The 20,132-nt window shown below is 43.0% G+C and overlaps 1 protein-coding gene and 1 pseudogene across 3 annotated transcripts in view; one reads left to right on the top strand and one right to left on the bottom strand.

Moving 5' to 3' along the window:
• The first annotated feature begins 2,354 nt into the window (after window positions 1-2,354).
• The window catches only part of khsrp (KH-type splicing regulatory protein), a 45,242-nt gene continuing 27,464 nt past the window's right edge, over window positions 2,355-20,132 (top strand). For 2 of the 3 annotated variants that reach the window (XM_072564419.1, XM_072564417.1), the window contains exons 1-2: window positions 2,355-2,740; window positions 14,327-14,423. In XM_072564419.1, the coding sequence (XP_072420520.1) occupies window positions 2,609-2,740; window positions 14,327-14,423 (229 nt within the window). In that variant the 5' untranslated portion in view covers window positions 2,355-2,608. The remainder of the gene's footprint in view (window positions 2,741-14,326; window positions 14,424-20,132) is intronic. The other variant, XM_072564418.1, reaches the window with a different exon arrangement.
• LOC140468191 (large ribosomal subunit protein eL42-like) lies at window positions 10,286-10,604 on the bottom strand (annotated as a pseudogene).

Below are 20,132 nucleotides of genomic sequence, written 5' to 3'. Positions count from 1 at the left end.
AAAAAGCAACTTTAATTAAGAGGCTGTTGGAGACAACCTGTAGTACAGATGGGCATGAAAGATCCCATCTCACCAATTGATGATGATCAGAGCAGCTTCCCCCAGTATCCTGGCTAACATTTATCTTTCTACCTACATCACAAAAACAAATTATTTGATCATTATTCTAAACTGAGCTTAAGCTTGCTGCCATCTTACTGACACAACAGAGGTGACTACATTTCAAAAGTGCCCCCACTTTCAAAAAATTCCAGACATTCAACAAACTGAAAGGTGAAATCATTGAAACAAGCAACAAAGGAAATGGGATCAATCTCTTTAGTACAGCTAGCCTATTAATCACACAATATTGCCCTTACTACATTACCCTGCAATTTTCTCAACTTCAAATATTAATATAGTTTTTTTTCAGAAATCATTGCCAAATCTGCTTCTATTGTCTTTCTAGACAACACATTTCAGATCATAACTGTGATAGTTTTATCTACTTTTGCCAGAGGAAACCTATTTCTTTCTCTTTGCTCTTAACAAATCCACTTGATTTTGAACCGCAAATAAATCTCTATTTAACCAATCTGAAGAAGGGTCACTGGATCCAAATCTACTTTCTCTCTGCTGATGCTGCCAGATCTATTTTAATTTTTCTATCAATTTCTGTTTTTATCTCTATTTAACCATCTCTGTTCTAAACTATCTCTGTCTTAGGTATACAACCAAAATTTCTAATCCTAGGCATCATCACAAAAATCTCCTTTGCTTCCTTGCTTCTTGAAATACAGTCCCAAAAATTGTACAAAAGTATTCCAGCCAGAGAATTCTAACGAAACACTAAATTTCTAAAGGTCAGGGAATTTGAGCTAAGCGCTAAGTTTCTAAAGGTTTAGCATAACTGGGTTGCTTTTTGTACTCAATTTCAACAGCAGTCTATCCATCTAGCTAATGATGTTTAAATCTCTTGAATAGCTCATTTGGGTTTAATAGCTTATTACTGTGTGTATATTATCTCTAAATTATATTAAGATAACTCTTCCAACAGGAACTATCTAGGCAACAAGTTACTTTAGACATTGTTCTTCAAGTCGCATGTGGAACAACAAACAGGCAAGGCTCCCCAGCTGACCCTGGTCCACTGCAAGTTTTCTCACTGCATCCAGGTAGTGTTTTGATTTTGGAGGCCCTCCTCAAAAGTACTGGCCGAGTGTTCTTTGGTCAGCTCCATCTTCTTTTCCAACCTGCTGGTGTCCACTTAACTGCGAATGACGGGGAGGCAGTCTATATGTTTTCCCAATCTCCAATCATCTCTGTTTCACAATGCCTTCGAGGCACCTTCGTCCTGCCTAACATGCCTTCATTGGGTAATGATGCCTCTTTAAGTGATACCTAACATTTTATTCAGGCAAGGCTGGCAGAAGAGATCTAACGAACTAACTCAGGTTCAGGTATACCAGATTTTTTAAAATCAGTAAGAGTTGTGAGGTAAAGGCAGGAAAGTGGAAGTGAGGATGATCAGATTAGTCGTGATCTCATTTGAACTGCCTGCCTCATGTTCCTTTGTCTTAAAGTGACGTCATTGTGCTCTTCAATGTGTCAATGGCAATGGATTGCAGTTGGCACCACAGTGATATGTAAATAAAAAGGAAACTATTTTCTAATCTAACCTGTTCACATATGTTATTACTCACCTCTGGAACAGGTAGGACTTGAAACCTAGCCTCCTAGCTCAAAGGTAGGGACGCGACCATGGAGCCTGCTCAGAGTGCAGCCTCATAGCTGTATTGGTGCCAAGGCCATGGGGAGCCAATGGAAGACAAATGGCGCTTTGCCAATCCTTGTATAGCCCTCATTCACCACAAAGCCCTCCCTGACGGATGATGCCGTCCACCAATTTCGCGGAACAAGCTTGCAAACATTAAATATCACACAGATACTGAATATTTACATGGAAAAAGAAGGAGGTAAAATTTTCTCCTCAGCTTTCATCCAACCTGCCCTCCATTTTTTTTTCTTTGCACAGCATGACATTGCAGACCGCCCTCCGGCCATTCCGAGCGGCCATTGGCGCCGCCGCCCGCCAACCAAAACGCACGCTCCGCCGCTTGGCCGGCCCGCCCGGTGATGTCACACGCACTCCAGGATCCCACTGCAGCACACGTCCGCCAATCACAATGACGTAGAAGACATGACGCGTTGCTATTAGGTAATCGTGCCATCAATCAGGCAGGCGTCTAACGCAAACGGCTTTTCCATTCGACAACAGCCGCGTCCATCAAGACGACGTGGCCAGACGCCGCTCGTCCATTGGACGAGGGAGCTGTCAATCACACCGTGCTTCCAGGCCCTCCCTCTTTCCCCGTGCCCCCCCTCCCCGTCCGTCTCTTGGCGGTGTCGAGGCGGGAGGGTTGGAAGCCATTACTGGGCCCGGGCCTGCGAGCGGCGAGGATTAGGAGGCTAACTGGAACCGGTGCCCGGGCGTCAGGCAACGACAGACCGGGTGGCGGGAGAGAGTGAGGAGGAAAAAAAAACAACAAACGTAACCCAGAGCCGCGGATCCACCCGCCGGGCGAGCGAGCGATCGAGCGAGTCGGTGCAGCGGCGGACCCAGCTGGAAATGGCGGACTTCGCGGCAGCGGCGCCCCCGCACGCAGTCGGTGCCGGCACGGCCGGAGCCGGGGCCGGGGCCGGCGGGGCGGCTTTCAAAAAGCCGGACGCTTTCGCGGACGCGGTGCAGCGGGCACGGCAGGTCAGTTATAGGGGGAGGTGGGGGAGGCTGTGTGTGAGCAGGTGGACAGGGAGGGAGGGAGTGAGTGAAGCCTGACCGACTAGGCCGCGCTGGGCTTCTACATGGGGGAGGTGGGGGCTGGTGTGGTGTGGGGGACCCTGTGTTCTCTCTCTCTCTCTCTCTCTCTCCCGGGGGAGAGGGGGGGAGCCCTGGGAATACAAGGGGGATCCGGCACCTTCTCTTCTCTCTCTTTTCTCCCCCCCCCCCCCTCCTGGCGTTGCCCGGGGTCTGAAAGGCTTCCTAATTCCAGGCCGACCCGCCTGGAAATGGTTTTTGAAAATTAACGTCCTCGCCCCTGCTTCAAATTCTTCCGACATGTCGCCCCATCACAAAAGGATCGTGGGTGCACCATTGGGAACCTCAACAAACCTACTGACTGTTTAGATTTATTGTTCGTCAAAGACATGTGGCTTCACATCAGGCTCCCCAGTGCGTTTTTAATCAATTCAGAGAGAGCTTCTGGAACAGGTTGAGTGACTTTTCGGTAACTCAGCCTGTATGAGCCCCATTTCCCCTTTAAATGGGAATGTATTCATTTATAGTCACTGCCACTAACTTTGAATTGCATTCTCTGTAATGCAAGATGCCAGTGTTTGCTTTGTGCCTGTCCATGATAGCATGGTTTTGGAGAATGGAGTCCATTGTATTTCTCTTTGAGCAGGCGTATAATTTGTGCGTTTTTGAAAAAATCATTTTCCAGAAGTTCTGTCATGTGCTGAAATAAAAGGTAATTCATTCTGAAATCACCCCCAAAAGGAAATGACGGTGCTTGATTTTTAGAACAGGTCAACTTGAGTTTGAGGTCAAATGGCAGTGCATTGCAACCAGTTTCCAATTCTTGCAACAATTTTACAGTTAACTTTTTTTTCACAACTTGTTAATCCAAAACGTACATTGTTTAATGTAAAATTGGCAGTGTATAGTTCTGAGCAGTGTGAGAATGGCTTTTTTGTGATGCCTTCCTTGGATTTTGAAACCTTTCTTTTTGGAGGAACATTGTGCAGGGCTGCGAGCACTGCTCTAGCTGAAGTGGGAAGAATTGATCATGTTGGAATCCCAATGTTGGATTTTCCAGATTCTGAATCCCTTAATGTTGCTGATCATGGATGCGGGTATAATTGGGCAGGGTGGCTGTAAGTTATATTTTGGGGATGTGTAGGGACAATGAAGTTCAAGTAGACCACATTGTCCTTTCATTTAAAGAAGGATGTTGATGCATTTGAGGTGATTTGGAAGATGTGACACCAAAAATGGTTGACACCAAGAGTGAGCAGCTTGTCTTGAGGAAGTATTGGATAGGTTCTGAAGTAAGATCCCATCCGAAACATTGACTGTACTTTGTCTGCTGTCAGACCTGTTGAGTTTTTTTTACAGCAATTTCTGCTTTTTGAATTGTTGCCACTGCAGTTTTGAAGATCGAAAGTTAACTTGATTGAAGCTTGAGGTCCTCGATGATCTTGTTGAGGTGGATGTAAAAAGGAAATTTGCTCTTAGGGGTCAGTGCAGAGCCTGAGGTCTCTGTTTAAAACTTAAGGTTTAACTCTTTGGATCAAGCTGAAGGAAACTTTTTCTGAGGGATGTGGAACTTGGGAACCCTTTTCCCCAGAAGGTGTGGAGGAGTTGTATATTTTGAAAGAAGAGTTTGCTAGAAGCTCTTTTCTCGGTTTTGACCATCCTACCCAATTTGTGACACTGCAGGCTGTTGTTGTGGCCTGAGGAATTACTAAACCTAACACTGTTCCTCGAGCATTAAAATACACCAACAGCAAAGCCATTTAATTTGTTTAGACCGTTCCGGATGGCAACTGACTCTAAATTGAAACATGATTTTCTGCTCTGAGAAAGGAAAATACGTCACTGAACTGAGCAATTCTTTCCCAATCTGGAATGTTGTATTCAGATCTGGACACTGACCTTGAAGGTCACAATGACACAAGGTGAGTGTATGTGTGGGGGCAGGTTGCATAACTGTAGCTTACATTTCCATAACAATGGAAGATCAGGGAATGAAGTGATCAAAAATCATAACATGAGAGACATCGCACTCTGGGGAATTGACAACAAAGACAGTAGACTTGAGGGAAAGCATTCATTGAGTCAGGAATCACTTTCTCAAAGGTTAATGTAATCTGAAGCTCTCTTTGTCCCAGATGGTGATGGATGCTATATGTCTATTTAGTATTTTTGAGAGATTTGACAACTTAGGGCATCACAAGAAATGGGGCAAAGGCAAGTAAATAGAAATGAGACATAAATCGGCTAATAATGTGATTTCTGAAACTGTATCTTTCTCATTTTTCTTCAGGTTGTCTCCCTTTAACTTGTTGAATCCTTATTAAGGCACAGTAATGCGCAAACTTACTGACAAAGCTTTTAATCGTGGACTGGATTCCCTTCTCAACTACCATCACTTGTGCAACATAACAGTCAGCATGATTATAGTCTTAGCATCTCGCTCTCGCTCTTGCTCTTTCTCTGCCATTCGTTGTGGTTGTGGCTGATCATCCAATTCAATAGCCTGTTGCTGTTTCTCCCCAAGTACTTTGATCCCTTTGACCACAAGTGCTATGTCCACCTGCTTGAAAGTTGAAAATGTAATGTTTGACCTCAACTGCTTTCTGTGGTAGTGAATTCCACAGGCTCACCACTCACCACTGTGTCTTGTCCAGTTTGAAGTTCATAGGTTTTTGAGATCTATCCTCATTCTTCTGAACTCAAGCGAATATAATTCCAACTAATTCAATCTCTTGTATGTCAGTCCCACTGATCCAGGCACAAGTCTGGTAAACCTTCGCTGCATACTCTAGATAGCAAGAGCATCCTTCTTCCGATAAGGAGACCAAAACTGCATATAATATTCCAGATGTGATCTCACCAAGGTCCCTGTAAAATTGCAGCAAGACCTTCCTGCTCCTGTACTCTAATCCCCTCACTATGATGGCTAACAAAAGTGACCACCTGCATGCTTAACCTAAACAACTGATGTGTGAAGATACCCATATCTCATGGCACGTTCCCTTCTCTCAATTTATAATCATTCAGATTATTTCTAATTTAGAAATATAGTTTGTAACCATTCCACCTTCCTGATTTTGCTACCAAATTGGATAACCTGTCATTCATTCACATTGTGCTGTATCTGCTGTGCATTTGCCCACTCACTCAGCTTGTCCTCAAAAAGTACTGAAATATCTGCCGCCTCCTTACAGCTCAACTTCTTTTTAGAAAAGCGCTTACTTTGTTGATGTGTCCTCGGTTTCTTTGTTAAACCTTTTTAAAAATTTTTATTGCCTTTTGAAACTTTCCTCTAGTTGAGACATTTTCTAATTAACTTGTATGACGATGTCATTACCCACCTCTGGAGCAGATGGGAATTGAACCCAGGCCTCTTGGCTCAGAGCTAGGGACACTACCACTGCACAAGAAGCACCCTGTTCCTCTGGTTTACCATTTAGTCTTTACCTCATTCTTTTCAATTGAACACTATCCTAACTTCCTTGGTTAACTTGTTTGTTTATCACTTTCCTAGGATCCTCCTTCCTCACTTGTGAATCATGAACTATTTTTTGTAAATGTCTGCCATTGTCTTTTCTGTCAACTGTTGTCTCAAAATCTTTTTCCCAGTCTATTTCAGCTAACTTCTTCCCTCATCCCTATGTAATTGCACTTTTTAAGTTTTGCACAGTTGTTTCTGACCCAAGTTCCTCATTGAAATGGAATGCCAAAGTTTTTTTTTCAATTCTAAGAATTCTAAACAAACAAACAGGTGCAATATTCTACCATATTATGGTCACTGTTCCCTCTGGTATCTTTTACTCCAATCATTTATTAACCCTGCCTCACTACATGTTACCAGATCAAAAATAGCATGCTCCTTGGTTGTGTCCACAATGTACAGCTTCAGGAAACTGTTCTGAGTATACACGATAAATTCTTCCTAGTGGCTACTTCAACCAATTTGATTGTCCGAACTGTCAATAAGATTGAAGTCATGCTGCCTTTTTATACAAGCCCTCATGATCTCCTGACTTATTCTCTGCCCTACAGAACAGCTACTGTCGGGGCCTATGGACTGCATTCATTAGTGTTGTCTTCCCCTTTTTGTTTCTTATCTCCATCCACAAGGAATTCTACAGCATCTGATCCAAGATCCTTTCTTGCAACCATATTTAAATCTCATACTAGCAAAGGTCTGTCACCAGTCCACCCTTTGGAAAGGTCATACTCCTGAATACGCTGTTCCTAGCTTTGATCTCCTTGTAACCACCGTGCATCTCTGACTCTGTAATGGCTATAAGATTGTTTGATCTCTATTTATGCTGTTGGTTCTTTTATTTTGATATAAATTATTTTGTTTTTATGCTGCTTGCCTTTAACAGCTATTAATTTTGGCTTTTTACCATTGCTTTTCCCCATCAACTCTGTTTCCTAATTTTTTTACTGCTGTGACATTCTCTCCCTGGGTATCACTTATCAAAATAGTTGCACTGCCATGTTGCCATTTACTGTTGCTTTGTAGGTCTACATTCTTCTTCCCTCCACCCCCCCCCCCCCCACCCATCTCATTATTTGACAGCCACAACTATCCCAATTTACCATAACACCAGTCCCAGCATAATTCAAGCATAGCCTGACCTACTGGAACTATGTTAGCTTAGCTTGGTTATACATTCTGGGATAATGCAAGATTCTTATTTTGGTTCCCATGTTCATTTTGAACTATTATATTTGTTTCACATTTGTCTTTGGCACATTATTTTTATGTAACCAACAGTTAAGGAATTTGAATGTTTCATGATATTCAGTTTTCTGTGCAATCCTCAATTGCATGGTCATAAGTGTGCTGACCATCTTTCACACTGAAAAATGCAATTGCTGAATTACTTCATATGCTGATCTGGTGAGCAACTCAGGTGGGAGAATGGGATGAGATGCATAAAAAGGTATGTTTTGAACTATCCAACTAATTTGGAGCATTTTCAGAACCAGCCCTATATCTCATTAGCCTCCTTCTGCACACACTGTAGTTGAATTGGATTTTTGCTTTGGTTCCCCCAGTGGGACAAAAAATCCTCCCATGAGGACAATCTTAGGGAGTTACCATTATACCATGTGTTGAATTTATCTACACTCATTGAGCCCAGCCTAGGTATAGAACCTAGCTAATGTGGAATGACCAGAATTAATCTCGTTTCAGGTTGCTCTGAGAGCTTTGAACCTCCACAGTGAAATTGGTGCCTTGAGGAGAATGATCTTTGTCTCACAGCATAAAGTTAACTGTGCTCTTGAGCAACAGCTTGCATTTTGGAAGCATTTATAGGGTAAAACATGTCGCAGTCAATAATGAAATGTTAAGCTCAGCACCATCCAGGACTGTGCCTGTTTGGCTGTCCTGTGCAGCACCTTTAACATTGACTCCCTCTGACTCTGGGTCAAAATCCTAGAACTCTTGCCCTAACGACTCTGAATGTACTTAGCTACCATGGACTACAGCAATTTCAAACTGTGGCTGTTTACTACCAACAAATAGTCGCATTGTCCACATTCTATGAACACACTTATTTTTAAAATTACTGCCTTCATTTGGAGTAGCAATGTTTCTTTCTGAATTTTTGTCCCGTTAATTCTGCATCATTTTCTCCCCTACCCGACTGCCACACCGTGCTGCTGAAAGCTGTGCCTTCATTGGCTCAGTCGCAATTATTTGGAATTCTAGAAGCCCATTTCTACTTAAGATGCTCTTTAAATACAACTTTTTTGGCAAAGCCTGTGGCCACTCTGATCATTTATTGTTATTTCTCATTATGACTCCGGATGTTTTCCATGATTGGGGGGGGTTGGGGGGGGGGAGGTGGAGAGAAGGGAGGGAGGAGAGGTTCTTGTTTGTTCTGGTGTCTAATTGCAGAGAAGTTAGAACAGTAGAAGCAGCATAAATGGGTGGAGTTAGGCTCCCACAGAACCAGGGTTTTAGTTTAGTTTCAAGAGTTGTTGGAGGTTTGAAGATGATTACATTGAAGCTGCTAGATCTTTGTCTTTCTCTACAGCGAAATGCTTGGGTTCTCTTCCTGCTGCCAGAATTGCATGTGAGACAACCTCTTTTACTGAATTTGCCTTTGTCAGGAATGTATTTATGGGATGTTACTATATTGGAACTATTGCCGTTTAGTAGTCGAATACTCCAACATTCTGTTAAGATTTCCAATAGAGACAGGCAGCAGGCTGGAAGAACACAGCAAGCCAGGCAGCATCCGGAGGTGGAGAAGTTGATGTTTCGGGTTTAACCCTTCTTCAGGACTTCTCCACCTCCTGATGCTGCCTGGCTTGCTATGCTCTTCCAGTCTCCTGCCTGTCCCTCCTGATGCTGCCTGCCTTGCTGTGTCCCCCCTCAGCCTCCTGTCTGTCCCTCCTGATGCTGCCTGCCTTGCTGTGTCCCCCCCCCCAGCCTCCTGCCTGTCCCTCCTGATGCTGCCTGGCTTGCTGTGTTCCCCCAGCCTCCTGCCTGTCCCTCCTGGTGCTTCCTGGCTTGTTGTGTCCTTCCAGCCTCTTGCCTGTCTGTTTTGCTTTCCAGCATCTTCAGTATTTTGTCTCTAAGTTTTTCAACACAGTCAAAGTGAGACCAATGCTTTCTTTTGTTTGTATTTTCACTATACAGTTGAATGAAGTGTTTCTCTTAAAGCCGAGTTGTGTAACCAATCAAATTACGTCTCAAACACAGCACCTTATGCTTGCCTTTAAATCAGAAAAAGTTTGGGTCTGGGCCTATGTCCTTGATATATTTGAAGCAAGTGTGGTCTGCTCCATTACAAAGGTGACATGACCCTGTTCTTACTGAACTTAAAGTGAAATAAAAAGAATTTGAGGAATGCAGCAGGTATGGCAGTGTCTGGAGAGAGAAATTATTTTAAGTCGCAGTGGATGTAATTTTCCTTCTATTTCCATCTCACGGATGCTGCCTTGCTCTTTGTTTTTCCAGCATTTTATGTATTTATTCGACTACCAGTATCTGCAATGTTTTGCTTTTATTTGAGCCTGAAATGAAACTGGGCCACATGTTCCTTTATTCTAACACCACCTGAGGAAGGGAACTGCCAAGACAAGGGGTCAGTCTGATTCAGAAACTGGCAAATGCAAACTGGGAAGTATCTGTGATTCCTGACAAACTGATGGTTCTTATGTACCATGAGTTGAGTGCTGCTAGCCAGTATTGTCCAGAAGTAACCACGCTTAACTTGATGTCCAACCGAATGTTGAATTCATGTTGTGACCAGAGTCTCTGTAAATTTACTTGATGCACAAAGGAAGTTCAGTTGTTCATCACGTGAGTCTTTGCCCTGAGTAGGGGACAAAACCGATCATGATGCCGATTCACAAGTACCAAGAGTACGTTTAAATAATGCTTGATGATTCCTAGTATTCCATCTTGACTTTAAATTAGTGGCTGTATATAAGGCAGAAAGTTTTGTTTAAACTTTGTGAATTTCTACTTGAAAGAACAAAGACTGCAGTTTAGAATGGGATTACTTGGTCCTTCCTTTTCTTGTCTCCTCCCAGCTCAAAGCTCTTGTACCTGTTGATAATCAGCATTCTCTTTGATCGACAGATGGGCTCCACACTCTCAAAGTCTCAAATCAATCTTTATGGTCTTAGCCTTTTCTTGAAATAGAGGCTTTGGCTGTCCACTATAACCACTTTGTTTTCTGTCATAACATCACGGATCTTCTGCGCACAAAGAATCCTTTCCCTTTTTGTACTGGATAACATTACGTGGCTAGTGCCTGCAATATTCCTTGTACTAGATCCTCTGAATCTTTTTTACGTTGACCATTTTGCTGTCTTAGCCCTGAGCAGAGAGGGGGAAGCGTAATGCTGGTGGCTGGCGTTTGGAACAGGAGAGATTGTTGGCATCTGTGCGATGGTACTCAGGCAAAATTTGCAACTTGCAGAAGAGGAGGGGAGAAAACAGCAAGCAGAAATGAGACAATCACAGGCATGACAGTTGCATTCCAAAGTAGTAGTTGCTGCAGCCCTAATGTTTTCCTATTTATATCAATGACATGGGTGAGAGGAATGGAGGTGTCATAGCTCATTTTGCAGATGATACGAAGATAGAAAAGCTCGTCATGAAGAGGATATGAGGCTGTAAGTCAATCGTGTTGGGTGTGTGGTAAGAATTCTAGCAAACTGGTTATCATGTGGGAAAGTGTGGAATTTTGCATTTTCATAGGTGTTACAGAGATGCATGATATTGAGTGTTGCTCGCAGGACTTGGGCTTTGGAGGATTGTGGCAAATCGGTTCATTTATGTTTTGTGAAGATACCTGGAAAAGAAGAGGTTATCGAAAGTAAATTCACAAATAGAGATTTTTAAAAACAACAATAGGGATAACTTTGTTTTGTTAGGGTTTGTTTGAACAGTGAGTAGCTTAAAAAGGTGCTTGTTGTATTTGGTGGTTTTGAAGGAAAGACTGCTAAGAACATGCTGCCCAATTAGTCTGACCTTGCTGAAAAGAAAACTCTCCTGTGAGGTCAGGGCGAAGCTGATTTTTCCTTTTGAAAGAGTAATTGCTCAGGCTCATATACCCTGAGCACAGTATGTCTGCAAGACTTCAGAAACAACCATGTGTGGTTAGTGACTTGACTGCACTCGCCAAAAGATCAGAGTAACAGATTCTGGAACTTTCTACACTTTATCATAGAAATGTACAGCACAGAAACAGACCCTTTGGTCCAACTTATCCATAGCACCCAGATATCATAAATTAATGTAGTCCCATTTGCAAGCACTTGGCCCATATCCCTTTTTAAGCTCTTCCTATTCATATACACATCCAGATGCCTTTTAAATGTTCCAATTGTATCAGCCTCCTCCCATATCCTCTGGCAGCACATTCCACACACGCACCATCCTCTGAGTGAAAAGGTTGCCCCTTAAGTCCCTTTTATATCTTTCCCCTCTCCTCTTAAACCTATGTCCTCTAGTATTGGACTCTCCCACCCAAGGGGAAAGATGTTGTCTACTTAGATTTTCCAAGGCCCTCATGATGTTATACACCTCTGTAAGGTCACCCTTCAGCTTCTGACTCTCCTTTGCCTTGAAGCATCTGTTAGCCTGAGTGTATCTTTCTTTTTAAAAGCCAACCTCTGCAAAGGAATCATTTTTCTCTTTTCCTCAGAGTGTGTGTTTGAGACGTTTAGAAGGATAAGTATTTGCACCTACCTATTCCTGACCACCTATATTCATGTATTTCATTCAATAAGTTTAGGTAATAAACTGACGGTTGTATTAGTTGAAACAATGAGAAAGTTGGACCAAATCAGCAGGTGTGGCAGTATCTGTGGAAAGCTAAGCTGTTAATGTTTCAAGGCTGGTATGTCACTTTGCGACTGGTTGTATTAGTTGGTCTTTTTGTTTTAACACCTGATACAGATCAAATTTTTAATTGGAAAAAGTAATGCATTTTGATGTTGTGATATGTGGACCAGTTTAGATCAGATTAGATTCCTTATAGTGTGGAAACAGGCTCTTCAGCCCAACAAGTCCACACCGACCCTCTGAAGAGGAACCCACCCCCTCTCTGCATAATGCACCTAACACTACGGGCAATTTAGCATGGCCAATTCACCTGACCTGCACATCTTTGGACTGTGTGGGAGGAAACCCGGCAGACACTGGGAGGATGTGCAAACTCCAAACAGACAGTCGCCTGAGGCTGGAATCGAACCTGCAACCCTGGTGCTGTGAGGCAGCAGTGCTAAGCACTGAGCCACCATGCTGCCTTTGAGCAACAGTCTAAGGACTGGAAAGGTGAAAAAGCAGAATGTTAAATAAAGAGCATTACCATAGAATTCCAAGATCCAATTTTGTATCCACCAATTTCTTGATCAAATCCCCTGCATTTAAGTCTGAATCATTAGTATTCACCACAAGCAGAATGCGTTCCAAAAACACATCCTGTGGAACTTGACTGACAGACTTCCAGTCTCAAACATACCTTTGAATCCAGTGTGCCACTCTACCTTGGATACTATGGGCTCTTATTGTCCAAGATCCTAAGCCTACTCGTGCCTCTTCTGTTACTGTTCAATTCTTATAATATTTCAGTCTTCCAACCTGACGTCTGTACCTGTGCTGACCTTTGTCATTGTGCAGACTGATAGTGTATTCATTGAGGGCACTGCCTACGTTTTGAGTCCGCACACAGCGTGTGGATTGTAACAGGCCCGATTAGGGAATTCAGACTGTCCTTGTCTACTGTTGCTGGTGCCCATGTTATGTCACCACATTTTTATACCTTCTGTGTGGGTGCTTGCTGATGTGATATACCATGTGTGGGTTATCAAGGGAGTGTAACATAACAGGTGCAGCTTGCCTACTCAATATAGCAATGTTATGTGCTTCTTTACTCCCTGGACAAGCTTTGGCTATATTGAATCCTGAACTCACCAGATAATCCATGCCATGTATATTTCTGATAGTGCATAGAAAACAGATTACTTACGCGCTCAAAAGCTACTGCTGTGTTAAGGATCAGAACTCAAAATGAGGTTCTTATTCCATTTGTCTCAACCAATGACTGAATGGAAGTAGTGAACTAGTACATTTTAAATGGCCAGAACAGCATTTTTCAAATGTTTGGCCCTCAGTATCAGCATTTTAAATTTCTTCAGTCTTTTCTTTTTAAAGGAGTTTTTTTGAGAATGCAAATTTTCACCTTCTGTTTTGTGGACAATCTCTCTCACTTTTCCGGCAGGCCTGAGCAATGATTGCAAATAAAAATATTTTCTTTCCCAGTCTTCTGTCTCAAATGTTACCTTTACTGTCAGCCTCAGCCGAGACCATTGATGGTGCCAGCACCTTCCTGACTCGGGTCTGCCTCCTGGACCATAACAGGAAGGTTTACCATATGCCTGCCCTAGAGATGAGTGAGAGGAGAGAGTTTAGTGTGTGATTTTTTTTTCAAAGGTTGTGGGCAATTGACACAGTGAGTTAACACTTGGATTGTATGAAGGTGTTACGTTGTCTTGAAAGGGCCCCCCTTGCGACGCAGTGATGGAGTTGTGGGTTCAAGTCTCGTCTGCTCCAGAAAAGTGTGTAATAATATCTCTGAACTGGTTGATTGGAAATTCCAGTTTTATTAGGCTAAAAGAAGTTACCTTGAAATGTACCTGAAAAATCATAGTGTTTGTCGTGATGCAGTGCTGCTCTTTGAGTTGCTCTTTCCTGGTTGGCGTAAACATTTTGAAGCAAATAATTATTTAATACTCAATTTTATTATCATTGTCTCATGAAGATGCACTCAACTGAATTTAAATCACTGGAAATAGTTTGCATTGACACAGTGACTTAAAGCATTCAGCATTGTCAGCTCATGTGTCCTGTGATAAACCATTGAGTTGGTTCAGCTGGCTAACCTTGCTGACTGGGAGGTGTAGGTTTTGACCATGTGGTTTAAGGCAGGGTCAAGAGAAAACGTTCTGCAATGCTTCACTTCCAAGGAATAAATGGTCTTTCTATGTGAGTAACTGTGACTTTTAATGAATCTGCAGATAGCTGCTAAAATTGGAGGTGACACTGCAACAACAGTAAACCACAGCACACCAGAATTTGGATTTGTTGGTCAAAAGAGACAACTAGAAGATGGAGGTAAGACAATCAGAATAATGGATTTCTTCAGTTGGTTCTGAAGTTTATATAGTTAGTAACTACTTTTTCTTGGTAACTGACAGTACCAGTGTGCAATATTACAATCACCTTTTTGACCCCTATTTGGTTTGATTTGATTTATTACAGTCACTTGTACTGAGACAGTGACAAGCTTTTTGTCTTAGGTGCTTTACAAGCAGAATTCTCCCGAGAAAGTGCTCCTGGGTAACAGAAGAGTGCAGGATAGCTGCTGAGTAAGTGCAGAAAGAGACCAACATCAACATTAGAGAGGTCCATTCAAAAGTCTGTCAACAGCAGGGAAGAAGCTGTTCTTGAATCTGTGTATGCAAACTTCTATTTTCAGCCCTATTGAAGAGTGTGGAAGACAGTGTAACCAGTATGGGAGGGGTCTTTGATTGCATTGCTGGCTTTCCTGATGTAGCAGATGTATTGAGTTGTATTCACAGCTCTCTGTAGTTTCCTGTGGTCTTGGGAGGAGCAGTTGCTGCACCACATTTATGGTGCATCTAGATAGGATGCTTTCTGTGGTGCATCAGTAAACATTTCAAAGAGCCTTTATGGACATGCCAAATTGCATTAGCCTCCTGAGGAAGTAGAGGCATTGCTGTGCTTGCCGTGGGTGCTCCAGGACAGGTTGGTGATCGTCACTCCCAGGAACTTGGCGCTGTCGACCATCTCCACATGTACATTATTGATGCAGATGTAGACATGCCCTTAAGATGGTGCTACCATTCACGAGACGTACACTGTCTCTAATTCAGTCTCAGCCTGAGGTCACTCTAGATGCTAAGGTATTAAATAATTGAGTTGAAAACTTGACTGGTGATGCATGATGGGAGCCAGTTACCATTCACATGAAAGAGCATCAGAGTGTTGGTGTGCATCTGCTGTGACAGATGTATACAGTCAAGTGGAGCCCAGAGGTCAGTAGCCTTCCTCTGGATCTTTGTTGATTTGAGTCTAGCTTGTCCATTGTTGCCTTGGAAGACATTTTGAAGGTGACCTTCCTTTCAGGTGCAGGTTTGTCAGTGAAAGAAATCATTATCCATTCCACTCAGATTTTGAGGTAACACTGTTTAACTCTGGAGAACTGGCTGAGTAATTTCTTTTCACTTGAATGAAGTGTTCAAAGGCCAAAGCATGAGCTAAAATGAGCAAGAACTCAAATTTGTTTTGCAACGAATTGTCATGGAATAAATCTCTGGGGAGGTTGTTGAAGCAGATGGTATAAATCTGTTCAAAATTTAATTGGGCTGTGTTATGAGACAAGGATACAGTGAAATGATAGAAAGGAAGTGGTATTAGGAAAGCAATATATTTGGCTAGTTATCTTTCTTTTGTACTGACGTTTCTTGGTTTTCTTCAAACCTTTACTCCATTGCATGTGTGCGGAAGAAGATCTTAATGCATTGTGTGACACAGATAATGAGCACTGGAAAAGTGTCTTCCTCTTGTGCTCACACCTCCACCCTCTGCCATATGCTTCAATCTGAGCAGAGCGGTTTTTTGAAGATTATCATCTCAAAATATGTGCTGCAACGTGTGGGAGGGTAAGGCATCAGAAATCATTGTACACCGTTCTGAGTACAGTTTTCACCAACTGTGTTGAAGTGAAATGTACTGGAAACCTATTTCACATCCTGGAAGTGTGGCACTTAACTGGAGATCTTTTGTGACATTGGTATTGGTTTTTAGTGGAATCTGCCTTTCTCTGGGTCTGGTCCAGTGAATTTCAACCCATTTTTCACTGTGGATGTAGGTTTGCTCACTGGGCTGGAAGGTTCATTTTCAGACGTTTCGACACCATACTAGGTAACATCATCAATGAGCCTCCGGTAAAGCACTGGTGTTGTGGCCCACTGTCTTTTGATGTTTTTAGGTTTCCTTGGACTGGTGATGTCATTTCCTGTTCTCTCCATTTTTGTTTCCAGATGGTGGTAATTGGGGTGCACCTTGATGTGTTTGTTGATGGAATTCCGGTTGAATGCCATACTTTGGAATTCCCGTGCATGTCTCTGGCTCATCCAAGGATGGATGTGTTGTCCCAGTCGCAGTGGTGTCCTTCCGTATCTGTATGTAAGGATACTAGTGAGAGAGTCATGTTGTTTTGTGGCTAGTTAATGGTCATGTATCCTGGTGGCTAGTTTTCTGCCTGCTTGTCCAATGTAGTGCTTGTTACAGTTCTTGCACAGTATTTTGTAAATGACATTAGTTTTGCTTGTTGTCTGTATGGGGTCTTTCATGTTCATTAGCTGCTGTTTTAGTGTGTTGGTGGGTTTGTGGGTTACCATGATGCCAAAGGGTCTGAGTAGGCTGGCAGTCTAAATGAAAGGAAACCTTCAAGACCATCAATAATATCCTTACTGGCATAAAATTCACCAAAGAGGAGGAAAACAGCAACAAACTGCCATTCCTGGATATCGGAGAGTGATCAGTCAATCGGGAACTTCAAACTGGCGTCCACAGGAAAACAACACATACGGACCAAGCACTGAACTACAGAAGCAAACATCCCAACACCCACAAACGAGGCTGCATTAGAACATGATTTCAACGAGCCACCCCACACTGCAGCTCAGAGGAAAATCACCTATACAGGCTGTTTAAAAAGAACAAGTGCCCAATGAACATCGTCTGCCGATTTCTCAGCAACAAACACAAGCAAGCAGACAAAACATGTCCAGAAACCCTCGCCACTCACCCCTACATCAAAGACATCTTGGAAATGACTGCCAGCCTACTCAGACCCCTTGGCATCATGGTAGCCCACAAACCCACCAGCACACTAAAACAGCAGCTAATGAACTTGAAGGACCCTGTACAGACAACAAGTAAAACTAATGTTATTTACAAAATACCGTGCAAGGACTGGGACAAACAGACAGAAAACGAGCCATCGGGATACATGAACTTAACTAGCCACAAAGACATGACCCACTCTGTCAAGTGTCCTTGCGTTCAGATGAGGAAGGACACCACTTCAACGCATCCCATCCGAGGACAAGTCAAACAGAAACACAAGGTAAAAACAATGACTGCAGATGCTGAAAACCAAATACTGGATTAGTGGTGCTGGAAGAGCACAGCGGTTCAGGCAGCATCCAACGAGCAGCGAAATCGACGTTTCGGGCAAAAGCCCTTCATCAGGAATAAAGGCAGTGAGCCTGAAGCATGGAGAGATAAGCTTAGAGGCTTATCTCTCTATGCTTCAGGCTCACTGCCTTTATTCCTGATGAAGGGCTTTTGCCCGAAACGTCGATTTCGCTGCTCGTTGGATGCTGCCTGAACCGCTGTGCTCTTCCAGCACCACTAATCCAAACTAGAATTCCTAAAAGCATGGCATTCCAACAAACACATCAACTTGGACCCCATTTACCACTCTGAGAAAAAGAACAGGAAATGACACCACAACCCAAGGCAACCTCAACACCCAAGTTGAAAACAGGACATTACACCAGTGCTTCACTGGAGGCTCACTGATGTTACCCAGTATGGTGACGAAGCGTGTGAAAACAATGTCCAGTAGTGAGCCAACTTATATCCAGAACCTCAACCTGAGCTACAGATCTTCTGAAGACTCATGAACATTTTTTTACTGTGCTTCTATCCCAAACTAATACTTGCGAGATGTGAATAAAGAGTTGGTTTCTGGTCTTGTGCTGTACAAAACATGAGGCTACTGTGAAACCAGAGAGGACAGCTCTCCAGTTGACTTTAGCTTTCTCCTTGGTGAGTTGATCTTATATTAAGGTCGAGCTTTTCGCCATAGGATATGCAGAGAGTGGTAACAGGCCATGTATGCTATTAGAAATATGTTTGTGTGCAGAAACTCGAGTGTGGTTTAATCCAGCACAACACGTTGGGCAGTCATTCTAACTGAGGCACGGTGGATTGATTCCATTTATCTGCTTCATGTCCGTCTAGGGCCTGGACATGCTATTTTAGTGTCATCTTGGAAATGTGTTGTTACTGTAGTCAGAAACAGGTATTATTGTAAATTTGAGAAATTGAAGTGAAGAATGGGATAAAATAGAAACTGTCTAAGTTGAGTTGTGATGTCCTTGCCCCACATCTGTCTTTGAGTTATTGTGATGTTTTGACGCGTTTGCATGAAGCTTTCAGTTCATGTTTGTGTTTTAATTTCACTTTGCCTCTGTGACCATTAAGAGCTGGCCCCATAGTTCTCTGGTTGACATGTCAAATGATGCTAAATTAATTAGATGATTTGGAATTGAGATATCAAATTGAAATCAAATTTGTGGCTTGAGACTGTCGGTCCTTCCCAGCTGTTTCCTTGGTTGTTTTGAAGTGTCTTTGTGGATGTGTTAATGCAAGAGAGAAAATCCATGTTCACCTCCCTTTGTTTGACCTGTACCAACTCACCAGGTCCAGTTCTCTTGATTAACTCTTTGATTCACTAGGTCAGAAATATACTAGAATAGACTCTCATTTTTCAGCATAAACTAGCTCTCAATAATACAGTCACAATCAGCTTCAACGTCAATGACATTTTCCTGACTTGAATTTGGTGTATGTGCTGTTTGATTCTGCATTTAGATGAGTGTTTGTTTGGCACAGTAGCATGTGCTTGCATTGCTACTCTGTCTATTTGTCTCTCAATAAACTTACAGGACACCCAGTTCTTGCCCTAACCTCCCTTGTGTCCTGACTTTTGTGTGTCTCATATTTTCATGCATCCTTTTGTCAATGTTTATCATTAAATTACCATGTTAACATTGCCAATGCACTCTTTCTGTTATCAGTTAGTGTAGTTGCACATTTTGCCCATTAGCTGATGCTATGAGGCAGGTTTTTGTATCTTCTTTGTTCTCATTTAAATTGGATGGCATGGTGGTTCAGTGGTTAGCAATGCTGCCTCACAGCGTCGGGGACACAGGTTCAATTACACTCTCGGGTGATCATGTGGAACTTAAATGTTCTCCCAGTGTCTGTAGGTTTCCTCTGGTTGCTCTGTTGTTCTCTCACAGTGCAAAGATGTGCAAGTTAGGTGGATTGGCAATGGAAAATTGCCTGTAGTCTCCAGGATGTGCAGACTGGGAGAATTTTCCATGGAAAATGTAGGGTTACAAGGATCGGGTAGCAGTGTGGATCTGTGTGGCATACTCAGAGGGTTGATGTGGACTTGATGGGCTGAATGACCACCTTCCACACTACAGGGCTCCTGTGATTCTAAGTTGAGTGTGTTGCTGGAAAAGCACAGCAAGTCAGGCAGCATCCGACAAGCTGGAAAATTGGCGTTTTGGGCCGGAGCCCTTCGTCAGGAATGAGGCTGGGACCCTGGGGGGGGGTGTGGAGAGATAAATGGGAGGGGGTGGGGCTGGGAAGAAGGTAACTCCCATCCCACCTCGACCTCCAGGTTCTAGCTCCCATCCCTGCAGTGTCTTAACCATTCCCCAGAGAGCTCCCCCTCGCTGAGGACGAACATTTAGTTCTCAGTAAAGGCAAGAATCTTATCCCCAGCCCCACCTCTGTCCCATTTATCTCTCCACCCCCAAGGCTCCCAGCCTCATTCCTGATGAAGGGTTCCAGCCTGAAAAGTTGATTTTCCTGCTCCTTGGATGCTGCCTGACCTGCTGTACTTTTCCAGCAACACGATCTCTACTCTGATCTCCAGCATCTGCAGACCTCAGTGTCTCCTTTGAATCTCAATCAACTGTTTTGGCCTCT

The sequence above is a fragment of the Chiloscyllium punctatum genome, chromosome 46 (assembly GCF_047496795.1).
Source record: "Chiloscyllium punctatum isolate Juve2018m chromosome 46, sChiPun1.3, whole genome shotgun sequence".
Lineage (NCBI taxonomy): Eukaryota > Metazoa > Chordata > Chondrichthyes > Orectolobiformes > Hemiscylliidae > Chiloscyllium > Chiloscyllium punctatum.
The sequence above is the reverse complement of the archived record's forward strand: the minus strand, read 5'-3'. Positions and strand labels throughout refer to the sequence as shown.